A 15269-nucleotide genomic window follows, 5' to 3' on the forward strand; every position below is an offset into this window, starting at 1 on the left:
ACATAATAAGATATGTAATAGATCTCCTATATATAGCACATTGCAACAGCCTTTATTTAACAATGCAAATAAATACATTGTTCTCTGCCCTCAAAAAATGTCAAACTTTTTACTGATAGTGGGAATGATGGCACTGATCTATACATAAAAAAACATCAAGCCATTTGGAACAAATAGAAGGCATTTGGCAAAAGACATTTGAGATTTAAATCAGAAGTCATTACATAAAACACCTGATTGGCACTCCATAGCCATCTTATGTCAGATGCTACAAAGATAATAAAATACCTAGGAATACAACTAACAAGGGATGTGGAGGACCTCTAAGTCTCATAACTAGAGATAAATTTATGGAAAATAAAAAGCAACAAATTATACTACCAGAGAAAATCAATCACAGAGAAAGTAAGAAAAGAAGAGACTGAAAACCGGAAAACAAGCTACAAAATGGCAGTAGTGTCCACTTACTTATCAACAATAACACTGAATGCAAATGGTCACACTTGTTCAATTAAAATGTATATAGTGGATGAATGAATAAAGAAGCAAGACCTGACTATATGTTGCTTTCAAAAAAACTCACTTAACCTAGAAATACATTCATGGACTGAAAGTGAATGGGTGGAAAAAGATACTCAATATAACTGGAAACCAAAAGAGAAGGAGTAGCTATACCTACGCCAGACAAAACATGAAAAATCTAAGATTTAAAAAGACATAGGAAGTCAATATAAAATGATAAAGGGGTAAATTCAGCAAGATAATAAAACAACTATCAATATTTATGTGCCCAAGAACAGAATTTTCCTGTAAGTATATAAAGCACACATTAGTAGAACTAAAAAATATGCATAAGACTATAATACAGCAGGGAAATTTAACACCTCACTATCAGTAATAAGCATATCTATCCAGACAGAAAACTAACAAAGAAAGAGCATAAACGACACACTTGATCTAAAATTAACAGAACATTTCACCCAACTGCTGCAGAATATACATTCTTTTCTTCAGTGCATGGGACATTCTCCAGAATAGACCATATCTTAAGCTACAAAAGAGTCTGAATATATTAAAAAATAAAAATCTTATCAAGTACTTTTTCTGACCACAATGGAATAAAATCATAAACTGAAAATAAGAGGAACCTTGGAAAATACACAAACACATAGAAATTACACATCCTACTGGATGGCGAAAGTGTCAATAACAAAGTAAGAAGGAAACTAAAAAAATATGTAAAACAAATGAAAAACGAAAATACAACAAAATGTATGAGATACAATAAAATCTGTATCAAGAAGGATGTTTAAAGTAAAAAATGCCTAAATCATAAAAGTACAAAGACTTCAAATAACCTAACAATGCACCTCAATGAACTACAAAAGAATAAACCAAACCCAAAATTAGTAGAAGTAATAAAAATCGTAGCAGATATGAATAAAATTGAGACTAAGTTCAACAAAAGGAAAAGTTGGGTGTTTGAAAAGATATTAACAAACCCTTAGCCAGACTAAGAATAAAGGAAGAAGGGGCAAATAAATAAAATTAGAAATGAAAAAGGGAAGTAAATGAAATTGATACTAGAAAAATACGTGACCAATGATAGGAAAAGTTGATTTTTTGAAAAGATAATCAAAATTGACAAATACTTAGCCTAAGAAAGAAAGAAAGACATAAATTAATAAAATCAGAAATGAAAAAGGAGACATACAACTGAGAACCCAGAAGCACACAGCATCATTAGAGACTATTGTGAACAACTACATGCCAGAAAATTGGAAAGCTTGAAAAAAAGAAATAAATTCCTGTACACATACAACTTACCACGATTGAAATATGAATAAACAAAAAAATTTAACAAACCAATAACCAACATGGTGATCAAAGACATAATGCAAAGTTTCCCATCAAAATGAAACTCAGGACCAGACAGCTTCACTGCTAACTCTACTAAAATTTAAAGAAGAAGCAATACCAGTTCTATCCAAACTCTCCAAAAATTTGGATAGAAGGTAATACTCCAAACTCACGATATGAGGCCAGCATTACCCTGATACTAAAACCAGACAAAAACATGACAAAAAGGGAATGAGAACACTACGCGTCAATATCACTGATAAGCAGAGATGCGAAGATCATCAACAAAATACTAGCAAACCAAATTCAACAACACATTGACATGATCAAGTGAAATTCACTGCAGAATGCAAAGGTGGTTCAATGTATCCAAATCAATAGACATCATATATCACATTAGCAGAATCAAGAACAGAAACCATATTATTATTTCAATAGATGCCAAAGAAGCACTTGATAAAATTGAACATCACTTCATGACAAAAACTGTCATCAAAATGGGTATAGAAAGAATATACGTCAACATAATAGAGGCCGTATATATCAAACCCACAGTTAACACTATACTGAATGTGGAAAAAAAACCTTTTTCTTTTGAGAAAGGCCTTTTCTGTAAGGGCTGGAGCAAGATAAGGATGCTTACTTTCACCACTTTTATTCAATATGACATGGGAAGTCCTGTTCAGAACAAGTAGGCAAAAGAAATAAATAAAAAGCATACAAATTGGAAAGGTAAAGTAAAATTAGTCTTGTTTGTAGATAACATAATTTCATACCTAGAAAAAAATACTCAATGAAAACACTGTTAAACTGATAAAAAGATTCAGTAAAGCTGCAGAATACAAAATAAACTACAGAAATCAACAAATAATTTGAAAAAAACAAGAAAGTAATCTCATATACTATGGTTACAACTATATAAAATACCTCAAAGCAATCAAACCAAAAGATGGAAAGATCTGTATAAGAAAAACTACGAAACTCTTATGAAAGAAATAAAATACAAAAAATGGAAAGATATTTTATTCCTGTGGCTTGGAATAATTAATGTTGTTAAAATGCCAATACTGCCCAAAGCAATTGACAGATTCAGCACAATTCCCATCAAAACACCAGTGGCATTCTTCACAGAAATAGAAAAAAAAAAATCTAAAATTTATATGAAACCACAAAACATACCCAAATAACTACAGTAATCATGAGCAAAAAAGTACAAATCTAGACTCATCACACTACCTGACTTCAAAATTTACCATAGTGCCATAGCAATCAAAACAGTATAGGATAACAGCAGACACATAGACCAATGGAATAAAATAGAGAACCCAGATATAAATCCACACATCTACAGCCAACTCAGCTTTGACAAAGACTATACAAACATTGAGGAAAAGAAAATCTTTTAAGTAAATATTGCTGGAAAAACTGGATAATTTTATGCAGAAAAAACTAGACCCCTATCTCTCACCATATACAAAAATCAGAAATATAGACCTAAATCCAAAACTTGAAACTATAAAACTAAAAGAAGAAATAATTTAGAAAACACTACAGGACAATTAGTCTCCACAAAATTTTTTTTGTATGTAAAACCTCAAAATTACAGGCAACTAGGACAAAAAATAGACAAACTGAATTATATCAACCTAAAAAGCTTCTGCTTCTGTACAGTAAACAATCCACAACGTGAAGAGATAACCCACAGAAGGGGAGAAAATATTTGCAAACCATTCATCTGTCCACGTATTAATAACCAGAATATACAAGGAGCTCAAACAACTCAGTAACCAAAACAAAATACTAAAAACAAAAACTAATAATCCAATTAAGAACTGGGCAGAAGACCTGAATACACATTTCTCATAAGAAAGCATAAAGATTGCAAACAGGAATAGGAACAAATGCTCAACTTCACTAATTATCAGAGAAACGAAAATCAAAACTACAGTGAGCTATCATCTCACCCAATTTAAAATGGGTTGCATCAAAAGACAAGCAATAGCAGATGCTGGCCAGGATGCAAACAAAGGGGAACACTTCTACACCGTTGGTGGGAAGATAAATCAGTAGAGCCACTAAGGAGAACTCTGTGGAATTTGCTAAAAAACCTCACATAGAACTACCATATTATTCATCTCACTACTGAATATATATCCAAAATAAAGGAAATCAGTATATAGAATATTTATTTGCACTCTCTTATTTATTGCAGCACTATTTCCAATAACCAAAATATGGAATCAATTTAACTGCCCATTAGTGGATGACTGGATTAAGAAAATATGGTACATGTACACAATAGAATATCATTCAGCCACAAAATAGAATGAAATCTTCTCATTTGCAGCAACAGAGATGGAACAAGAGGCCTTTATATTAAGTGAAATAAGTCAGTCACAGAAAGACAAGTGTTCTAACTCACATGTTCCCACTCCTATGTGGATGCTAGTAAAAGTAGATGTCATGAAGATAGAGAGTAGAATAGTGGTTTCCAGAGGCCAGGAAGGGTAGTGGGTGTTGGGAGAAAATGAAGGGGATAAAAGAATATAAATGTGTTTATTACGTGTGCCTAAAATTCGAAAAGATAACAAATATCATATGTATCTTTTAACTAAGTAAAAATAAAACAATACTAACACAACCCACAAAACACTACACAATTAAAATTAATGTAATTTTATTATAAAAATAAGTAAAGTGAAAATTAGCACTAATGAGAATCACACTGAAGAAGGTATAAAATACTGTCTTCATTTTTGCTGCATAAGAGAAACAGCAGTCACTAGAAAACTAGAGAGAGACCTCAGAGGTATCAGACGAAAAGTACTAAGAAAAGCAAAAAATTTATTAAGTGACTAACACATCAATGTAGGAACTGGCTAAATTCTAATCCCAATAGTACACAGCAATACACAAAGCACCATTTAATAACCAGTAATAAAAGCAATGAAAATATCCATTTGAAAGAACAAAAAAATAAAAAATTTTCCAACTATATAATAGTTTCTTGCAAAAGGATAAATTAGCCATTTCAACATATTTTTTGTCAAAATTTAAAACTGTTTTATTAAAATGTATGTCTTACCTGATTCCTCAAAGTCACTGTTGTAGGCTTTCCAGGTTTCAGTTATTCGAAGAAGATTCTCTTCCATGGCTTGAATGTCCATGGAGGGGCAGTTGCATTCTGGAAATTTGGGACCACAGTGACACCAGCAGTCATTTTCCTTGCAGATAAACTCTCCTTCTGAATTGCAAGCAATGTAACTCAAAGCTGCTTGTACAAAACGTTCCTGAAGATAGTCTGGTAGAAGCACTTGAAGCCCTTGAAGAACAAACAAATCAAACAAATTTACTTTTCTAAAGAAAAAATTAAAATACTTATTTACAATACTCAATCAAAAAAATAAAAATTTTAGTATATTAAATTTTGAATTTTGTAAACTATCAAAATAATAGCTAAGTCTACATACTGCAAATACTTATAACTTTTTCAATGTATGCTGACTTCATAAATATGGACCTCAGAAACAGAGATGATTAATCACGGAGATGATTAAAAACTCAGATTATTTGATATAACTTATTATAATATCTGGTTATTTTTTATATAACATAGATAGAGCCTATCTTTCCAAACCTTTGAAAATACACATATGCATTTATTTTCTGCCAGTTCATTTCAAGTGGTTTTCAATATTTTCATTTTGCTTGCAGACTACCAGCCCACATCAATGTAAATATCATATAATGAGTTGTGCCATTGGTAAAACACATATTGAATGTTGATGGTAAGGCCTAACACATGCCATTAACAACATATAATTTATATAATACAAAGAGTGAATACTAAAAATGACTAATCAGAAGGACTGATTATTTCTTTGTCATGTATAGACAGCCCTAGTGATATACCTCATTAGTTTCTAGAAACATGTTTAGTAAAGTTGCTATCTCTTTAAAAACTATGCAAATTATTGTAAAAGTAATATTTGGAGTTTTCTCAGGGAGTAACATTTGTTATGATATTTCAAAAAATAATTTTGATTTCAGTATTTCTGGCTACTTAAGAAAACTTACATACTAAATATTTAAAAAAAATAAGTAGGTAAAAATAAATACAAAGCTAAGGAAAAATCTGGTTAATAGCAAAGTGGTACTTACAAAAAAATTAAATTTTTATAATTTTACATGTTTTCTTTCTAACAAAAACATCTATTTTGACCCTTGACTACTATCTTAGAGGCCTATTTAATAAAATTCTTAGCTTAACATTTGGAAAAAAATTTGATTTACAAATATCTTGACAAATTGCAAAATTTCCTTTGCAAATTGTTGGAAAAAGCATTCCTAGGACATATAGTCAATTTTTTATTAATTTTCATTTCATCTAGAATAAATATTTATTGACTATTGTCATTTTAAAGAAAATTGCTAGGTAAGATACAAATGTGAAGGTGACTGAGAAATGTATTTGTCACAGAGTTATTTGCAGTATATTTGGGAAAAATAAAAGGTGCAACTACATAAGACACATGTGATTCAATAAATATAATTAATTGGGTAAGCAATTAGGGTCACAAAAATAGGAAAATATCTGTATATCTGTATGTATAGTGTGTGTACAGATATACGTTTATGTGAATTATGAGTTTCTTAGTAATGACCTTCTTTTTCATAACTCTACTCTTCCAGTGGAAAAAGAATTGTTCCTGAACTAAAATTACACACACACGCACACACACACACAAACACACACACACACGTTTCCTCTTTCAAGTCATTATTTCATTCTACTACCCCTAAATATTTGTATTCAAATATAATATATTTTTATTCATCAATGCCTTTTCTCAATCCTAGTCATACTTATCTTCTATAAAAGCAAATATCTTGAAATGCATAGATGTATACATATATTTCCTGAAAATCTAAATAATATGAAATATTATGTAGCATAAATTACGCTATATATAATTTCTTGATAATAAAAATTTTTTAAAATACTTCTGACATAATTATTATACCTACTGTATGTAATATACAATTTAACAGAAGTACACTGATACGTATAGAGAAATATTTTTTGAAGCAAATATAATCAGCTTCTTGAAAACACATGGTTTGAATGACTGAGTAGGACCTTTGTTGATTAGTTTATGCATCTTTTTATCGCTAGAAAAAAGCATATATTATTATCCATCTTCATTTATATATGTATATCAGTATTAGAAAATGTGTTTCAATAAATTAGTAAATATGAAAAAATAGTTTCATGAAGCAGTATTATTCAATTTTTGCTATAAACCAAAAACAATTATGACCTATCATTAAAAATTAAATTTAATCGCCCATATGAAAATAGCTTAGTCCTGTGTCAAATGAATTAAAATAAAATATTGGGAACCAACTGATACGGAAAAGTGTTTGTAATCCGGTCATATAAATCAATCATTTTCTCAAGGTCTTGGAATTTTACCAAAAATTTACTACCAAAACTTAATAAATAACTTTTCATTATTCCAGTTACACTTTCACTCAAAGGCACCTTGTTTGATACGTTATGCTCATAAGCAGTTAAACAAATTTGAAATATTATTATTTCCATATGTGTTTGCCAATAACTTTTTATAACTACTTTTTATTATCTACCTTAAATATATTTTCATCAATAACTTAAAGTTGTAGCTAGGGTTCTTTTAATTTTTGAAAAATGTCTGCTCTGTAATAGTCTCAGGAAAACCAGATTTCAAAGTCCTTCTTTTCCATCTCTCATTTTCAAAAAATGTTTTTTTGTAAATGGTTAAGTCGTAGAGTTTTGTTCTGAATTAGTTGTCTAATCATCTAATCCAGTTGACTTCAGCAATTATTGGCGCATTATTTGTTTGCTTAGATTCAATTCCACTTCAGGAACACTTCTTTTTCTACTGGAAGAATAGAATTTCAGAAAAAGGTCTTTACCGAAAAATTGTCATATCAGAATTCTCTCAAGAATGTACCTAAATTCAGAATATTCCAAAATGGGTCAAACACTCTGATTCTAAAACTTCACCTGGTACTTAGAAACAAAACACAAAACACAAGCAACTATCTATATTTATTTATCTATCATCTACATCTCTATCCATCGATTCATTGGACCAAATATCTAACTAGCTAACTATGAAAGACATGAAGATGTCTGTTGTTACCTTAATAAAAGATTATTCAGTGACACTGCTATTTGCAATTGCCACATATGGTGACCCCGAAATATCTATATCCTTCAAAAAAACCAAGGCACCATGGTAACATTGATCCAGAATTGATGAATAGTTCGCATTACTTTTTTTTTTTTTTTTTTGACTAATCCCCAGGAAGGTCTCAGTGCTGCCAGACGGAGTTTCGCTCTTGTTACCCAGGCTGGAGTGCAATGGTGCAATCTTGGCTCACCGCAGCCTCCGCTTCCCGGGTTCAGGCAATTCTCCTGCCTCAGCCTCCTGAGTAGCCAGGACTACAGGCACGTGCCACCATGCCCAGCTAATTTTTTGTATTTTTAGTAGAGACGGGGTTTCACCATGTTGACCAGGATGGTCTCGATCTCTTGACCTCGTGATCCACCCGCCTCGGCCTCCCAAAGTGCTGGCATTACAGGCATGAGCCACCGCGCCCGGCCCTCATTACTTTTTAAGGTAAGGTTGAAAAGGTGAACCAACATTATGCTTGGATTGTAAATACCAATTAAATTTTTAAAAGAGTGCATGAAACATTGAGGGTCTTGAAATTGACTTCCTAATATTATTTTCAGAAAGGACTTTATGCTCACCAGTGCATAAATAAAGTTGTAATGGACAATTAAAGATATAGAGCTGGAAAATGAAAAAAAGAGAAAGAGATGGAGTTTCTGAGTTACTCACATTAGTTGAAGAGCATAGAAATAATAATTATACAAAAGAGAAATGTTCCATCATTTATTCCACGTGTTAATTATTTTTTCAGGCAGATAAGGAACTGAGGGTTTTTTAAAATAATGTAATATTTTGAAAACTGAAGACAGTAATATAGACAAAAATCAATAAATCTAATATTATTTTTATAATATTTTTATTCTTCATAATAAACTGAAATAGTCATACTAATTTGTATAAACATGTTGTCACTTTTATCATAATTCATATTCTGATAGAAAGTTAATCCATATATTAAAAAGGAGTAAGCAGTAGAGAATTGCAAGAAATATTGGTGGACAACATTTTTATTTAAATTAGAGAAAATATTTTAATAAATGTAAACCTATAATTGGTATTGATAAATTGAGTAACATTTAAACTGTTAAAATATTTCAGAACTTTGTACTTTCAATACTACTCAAAATACATGGCATTCATTCACTATTTAGGATAAATTTAAACAATTCAATGCCGTTACATTTTTCTTTTAATTAATTAATTATTTAAACAAATAGATTGTTGCTTTATTAATAACATCACTACTATTAAAATTATGTTTTGATATAATGTGCACAGAACAATTTTGCACAAATAGATTCTAATTACTAAGCTCTTGAAAAGGATTTCTTCCCCTCTTGTGGATACTATGAATTATTAAAACAGTTTAATTATTTATTTTTTAGAGACAGGGTCTCATTGTCTCCCAGGCTGGAGTGACAGTGAAGTGCAGTGGTGTGGTCATAGCTCACTGCAACCTTGAACTCTTAGGTGCAGCAATCCTCCTGCCTCAGCCTCCTGAGTGGCTGGGACTGCGGGCCTGCAACACCAATGCCCAGCGAATATTTTTCCTTTTTGTATCTCACTATGTTGCTCAGGCTGTTCTTGAACACTAGCCTTCAAGTGATCTTCCTGCCTCAGCCTCCCACAAGGCTAGGAGGACAGGCGTAAGCCACCACGCGGGGTCACTGTTATATTTTTCAAGATTGCAAAATTGAGAGAAAAACTGGTAGAGTTTCTGAAACTTTTAAGCATTTTTATGTAAAATTGAATAATGTAAATATTCAGCTCTAACTTATGCAATTCAAAAAGGCATACCAGAGAATAACAACTCAAAATTACCTCTTTGATCAGTCAACTTAATTTTGACAATAAGTGTCATCACAAAGACTTATCTGAACTTGTTCAACTAGCAGTGTTAAAACATGTGTATTCATACCTGTTCCTGCCTACAAGAATGAGCAAGTATGCATACCTATTGTATTTGTTAAAAGTTCTTATGAATACAACACTCTGTATTGAATATCTAAAATATGTAATAATAGAAAATAGCAAATTATTATAAAATCTATCTTTAAAATGGAAATAATATGAATATAAATATTTTGTTAATATATTCTCAAGTACATTTCTATTTACCAGAAGAAAAATACAATCTTGAATGTCACATTAGATTATATTTAAAATGTCAACAGTTCATTTTACACCATACATAAATATGGTTACAACTTTTATAAGAGTGTTTAAGAACAAAGTCAAAGCGCAGGCAAGCATATTAAGAAACTGTAACATAATAAGATAATGATTACTATATGTAAGAAAAATATTGTTAAAATAGATTTTCAATTGCTATATGTTACTTAATTTGAGAAGAAAAGCGAATTTTGGTATTTTCTTGTACCAGTTAAAATTATGAAATTAGCCTTTCATGAGAGTTTTTAACAGCCTGTATGTATGTGCAGTTTATTTTAAAAAATGTTAAAGAAATCACGACTGGATAATTGTCATCCAGGCTTATAAGACAATTAATGAAATTTTACCTACATACCTTGCAACTGAATCTTATTCTCAGGACTCTGAACCAGAACAGAACTGACAGAATCTAGGTTGTCATAGTTACTGCAGCCAAGAGGACCAGTCCGTGTTTCTGTTACCTGGCAAACAAAACATCAACTTTATTATCTAAATATACAAGGTCCTTTTGGTTCAATGTAGTTGTCACACACTAATATTATACATTTGACAGTAAATATCATTGAAAGGTCCAGGATCCCATACACACCAGCAATGCACACACCTAAACATAGTGGAGAGCAGTAACTCCCTTTGTCTTTAGCTCATTTTCTTCCCTTTGGTGGGACATAAATATTCTAGGAAAATAATGCATGCCATCTTTGTTCAAAAGCATAACTCATAAAGTCACTGATTTCACCCAAGATATAACAAAGGACCTCTCTTGATGGAAGAAAGTGAGTTCTGACTTTTATGAGAATTGTTTGTGTTTGTTTTTATTCAATAAATCAGAGCCATATGTCAGGTTACTCTGTCAAAACTGACTTTATTATTTTATTTTTCTTAAAAATCTGTAATTTTTCCTGTTTTTATGTTGGCAAGAAAGTCTAAATTCTCTGTTTGCCTTCTATCTGGCCCACTTCTTTCCAATACGCCAGGTATCTCCCTGTTCAGCTTGACGTTCTATGCCTTTGCTTATACAACATCGTACACTCCCACCCCACTTGGATTAAAAATTTCTCCTTTACAACTTTGACTAAGCAGTTTTATCTATCCTCAAAATTAACACAAAGTATAAACATTTTGTAATGTTCAAACATTTACACAAAGTATTCCTTGATGATTTCCACCTGTGTTGTTATTTACCATTTCTATCCTATTTTGGTTTGCAGCACACAGATTTCATACTTAAATATATAATCTCATAATATGGACTGACTTTTTCATGGATGTCTTGGGATGGAGACTAATGAATTATATGATGCTGAAAATGCATCCTTAAGATTTAATCCTGAAGATTTAAAACATTTAAAGCAGAGCAGTGTTGTCAGAATCTTTGTGTTTTTAATAAGATATTCTTTAATAATCAGACTGTTCTTTGCAAAACACAATTTAGATCACTTCATTCCACTGTCTACAATAATTTAATGGTTTCCCATTCTTACCCAGGGTATGACTTGAGCCTTTTATAAACCTTGGAAGATACCGTATCACCCAGGTCCCTGTCACCTCCCTAGATCCATCTCTTCTCTTGTTTATTCTGCCTTGCTGTATCTCAAACATACTTGGCATTCTGATGCCTTGGGGTATTTGACTTGTTGTTCTACTATCTGGAAATTTCTTCCTCAAAATGTTTTCTAGCTAATCCTTCACTTCTTTCAAATTTTTGCTCAAATCTCATTCTCTTTGGACTCCTTGGACTAACCTATTGAAATGAACACCCCTACTTCTTAAAACAATTTTTTTTCCTTCTTACCTTGTTCTATCCTTTTCACAGTAGTTATCAGCTTCTAACATGCTCTATAATTTACTCATTTGTTATGATTACTGTTGACACCTCTCACTAGAATAAGAGCTCCACAAGTGCGGGAGATTTTGTCTATTTTGTTCACTCACATATCCACAGAACATATCAAGTTCTTGTGTCAGCCCAGGAGCATTGATGAAGAGAAAGAGGAGGAGGCAGCATAAGAAGAAACTTCCTAGCATGGAGCAGGAAAGACATTAAAGCTATTGTGGAGATGATGAAATCCTAAACAGTGACAATAAACTTTATCTGAAGAAGTTCATTTGTGAAAAACAAGATAAAACAAGGTCAGGAAATGACAACATTATGAAACACTGAAAATGTTCATTGATAGAGAAAGGCCACTGAGGTTTCCAGCATTAGTGATAACATTAAAAATATGAAGCCAAGAAGCCCACTGTGGAGGACATCTAAGGGAGCTCGGTTTTGAACATGTTGGCTCTCTTTGGTGGAAATATTTAATAAGAGTAGCAATACAGGTTTATGTCTTAGAAGTTATGTCAAAGATGAGACTACCAATTTGGAAGTCATCACTAAGAGGTAATAATCAATGATATATACAGACACATCAACTCAAATGCATTGAGTGCATGTTTAATTTGTGTCATGACAACTTCATTATATTTTCTAAATGATAAGTCCTTTATAGTAACCAAGATTGACTATGCATACATAGCAAGAGTTGATAATGCGGTTTATCGTGAACAAAGCATTACTTTTTCCTTAGCACCACAACTTTGAATTATTCTCCACTTACTATTCCCCACTGATGATACTGAATAGGTCTTATTTTGTTTAGAGAAATAATTTATAGTGTTGATATGATAGATGTATGTATAATTAATATTTAAATATAAATTAGTAATAGCCTAAGGGCAAAGGGAAAAGTAAAAGCATTCAAGAGAATACTTAAGGTATAAGGTAATTTAAATTTTCATTTTATCCTATCATGTGGTCCTATTGACAACCAACGTGTATCACAGAAATATAAACACACACCACTCCATGCCTTTTTTTAGGAAGTTTTGTAGGTAAAATTGGCATTAAGCACATACTCATTGACATATGTGATCTTGGAAAAGGGAAGGCAAACTCCTAACACTTAACCCTTGAAAGAAGATAAATAATATTACCTCATTACAGAGAGTCTCTTATAGTCACCTACTCTGTTATTGTGATTACATGTTAAAAAATTAAATAAGAGACATACATTTAGAGAATATTTGAATAGTTCTATCTTTACATATTGCTTGACTTTCTCATCTTTCACAAATAGAATAAGTTTAGCATATCATATTTATATTTTGTTCTCTATCCTTCACAACTGAATTCACTGGTCAAAGTCTGGTTTAATATAAATTTTACAAGCTCTAGCATGTTATATGAAATAAAGCTATTTTTCAATTGTATTCCACCTAAGGACTCTATAGGCCTTACTAATGTCAGCATTAGTAAATGTGTCCATACTTATTTTATTTTTTAAAATAATAAAGTGAATTAAAATGGAAGGAAAAAATAAGTCAACTTACTACAGAGATGATAACTGTGCCAAAACACAGAATAGCAGTTTACTTGTTTGTTCCAACCTATCATTTTTAATAATAAAAGTAACAAATTCCTATGTTGGAAATTTAAGCAATGAAATAAAGTACTTAGCCAGAGGAACCACTGCCATTTTTTCTACTTTACTATGTTTCCCCCATCCTTTTATCAGACATGAAAATTGCTGAGACTAGGAGCAACTGCTCTTCAAGCCTAGTCTTTATTCACAGCACCCAGATATCATGCTCTTTACCTTTTCACAGTGTATATCTTATTAAAGTAATTATTTTATTTGCTTCCTAATTACATTAGGTTATATCAATGTAACTTCTGAATAATTTTATCAGCCATCTATTATGAACATAAAACAATGGAATATTGATAAGTACAATTAGCTCTCTTACAATAGAGTTATGCTCAAAGAGGCATAACCTAAGACTTTTCATCTGAAATCGATTTTCTCTTCCAGAGACCTACATCTCATCTAGATAACTACAAATGAATGTCAAACTTAAGAGGAGATTTTGCTTATTCTATATTGTAGCAAGAAAACCACATCTGAAATGTCAGGAGCTGAAGTAGGGGAGTAGTGAAATTTGTTACTGGTTCCTACATCCTGAACCGCTATACCAGTTATTTCCTTTTACACATTTTGCCGATCTTTACCTTGCATATACCCTATCATACAGTCCACTTCAATTGTCTCTCTCATTTTCAAGAAATAAATGTTTCTATTTTTTAACTATTCAAAACACTTTGGGTTGAGAAGGTAGAAGCTATACTAGTGAACCTTAAATATATATGGCTTGTATTGAATTTCTTATATCTTAAAACTTAATATAAGAATTGATGCTATTTTTAAATAGAAATAAAGATGTAATCTTACATAATTAGTTCAAAAAATTTATTCCCTGTATGATCTTTGTTTTTTAAAAATATCAATTAACATAGTTGCAATTCATATATGCAGCAAATGACTCATATCTAGAATATATAAATTCTACAAACCAATAATAATATGGCAAAAGCAACATTGAAAAAAAACATTTGACAAAAAATACATCAAAACATCCAGTAATTATGAAATAGTTTTCAACTTTATTATCAAAGAGCTGGAAATTAAAACAGTGAGAAACTAGTATCCATTCACCAGAAACTCTTATAAGTATACAAACGCAGACAGTGCCACATGGTGACAATACAGTGGAGAAACTGGAATTCTCATACACTGCTGGGAGAGTAAACTGGTACAATCACTTTAGAAAATTCTTTGAAAGCATGTACGTCAGTAGACATAGGCACATTATAGGAGCCAGATACACAGCCAACAAAAATGTGAACATGTGTGTGTACAAAAGGCACTTGCAAAGAGGTTCATATCAACTATTCTTAGTAATCCCAAACAGAAAATATTACAGTGGTGTATTAGTCAATTTTCATTCTCCTATAAAGATGCTACCAGAGAATAGGCAACTTATGAAGGAAAGGCGTTTAATCGACTCACAGTTCCACATGGCTAGGAAGGCCTAAGACACATGGCAGAAGGTAGAAGGTGAAGGCAGCAAGGCACATCTTACATGGCAGCAGGTGAAAGAGAGTGAGGAAGTACCATTCTTTGAAACCAT

The 15269-nt window shown here is 31.6% G+C and overlaps 1 protein-coding gene across 2 annotated transcripts in view; it reads right to left on the reverse strand.

The window, feature by feature from the left end:
* Positions 1 to 15269, reverse strand: part of BRINP3 (BMP/retinoic acid inducible neural specific 3) — a 340326-nt gene that overhangs the window by 124552 nt on the left and 200505 nt on the right. For both annotated transcript variants that reach the window (XM_017524542.2, XM_037737086.1), the window contains 2 exons: positions 10612 to 10717; positions 4946 to 5182 (listed from right to left, as the gene is read on the reverse strand). In XM_017524542.2, the coding sequence (XP_017380031.1) occupies positions 4946 to 5182; positions 10612 to 10717 (343 nt within the window). The remainder of the gene's footprint in view (positions 1 to 4945; positions 5183 to 10611; positions 10718 to 15269) is intronic.

Source organism: Cebus imitator, unplaced genomic scaffold (assembly GCF_001604975.1).
Source record: "Cebus imitator isolate Cc_AM_T3 unplaced genomic scaffold, Cebus_imitator-1.0 Scaffold33, whole genome shotgun sequence".
Taxonomy (NCBI): Eukaryota; Metazoa; Chordata; class Mammalia; order Primates; family Cebidae; genus Cebus; species Cebus imitator.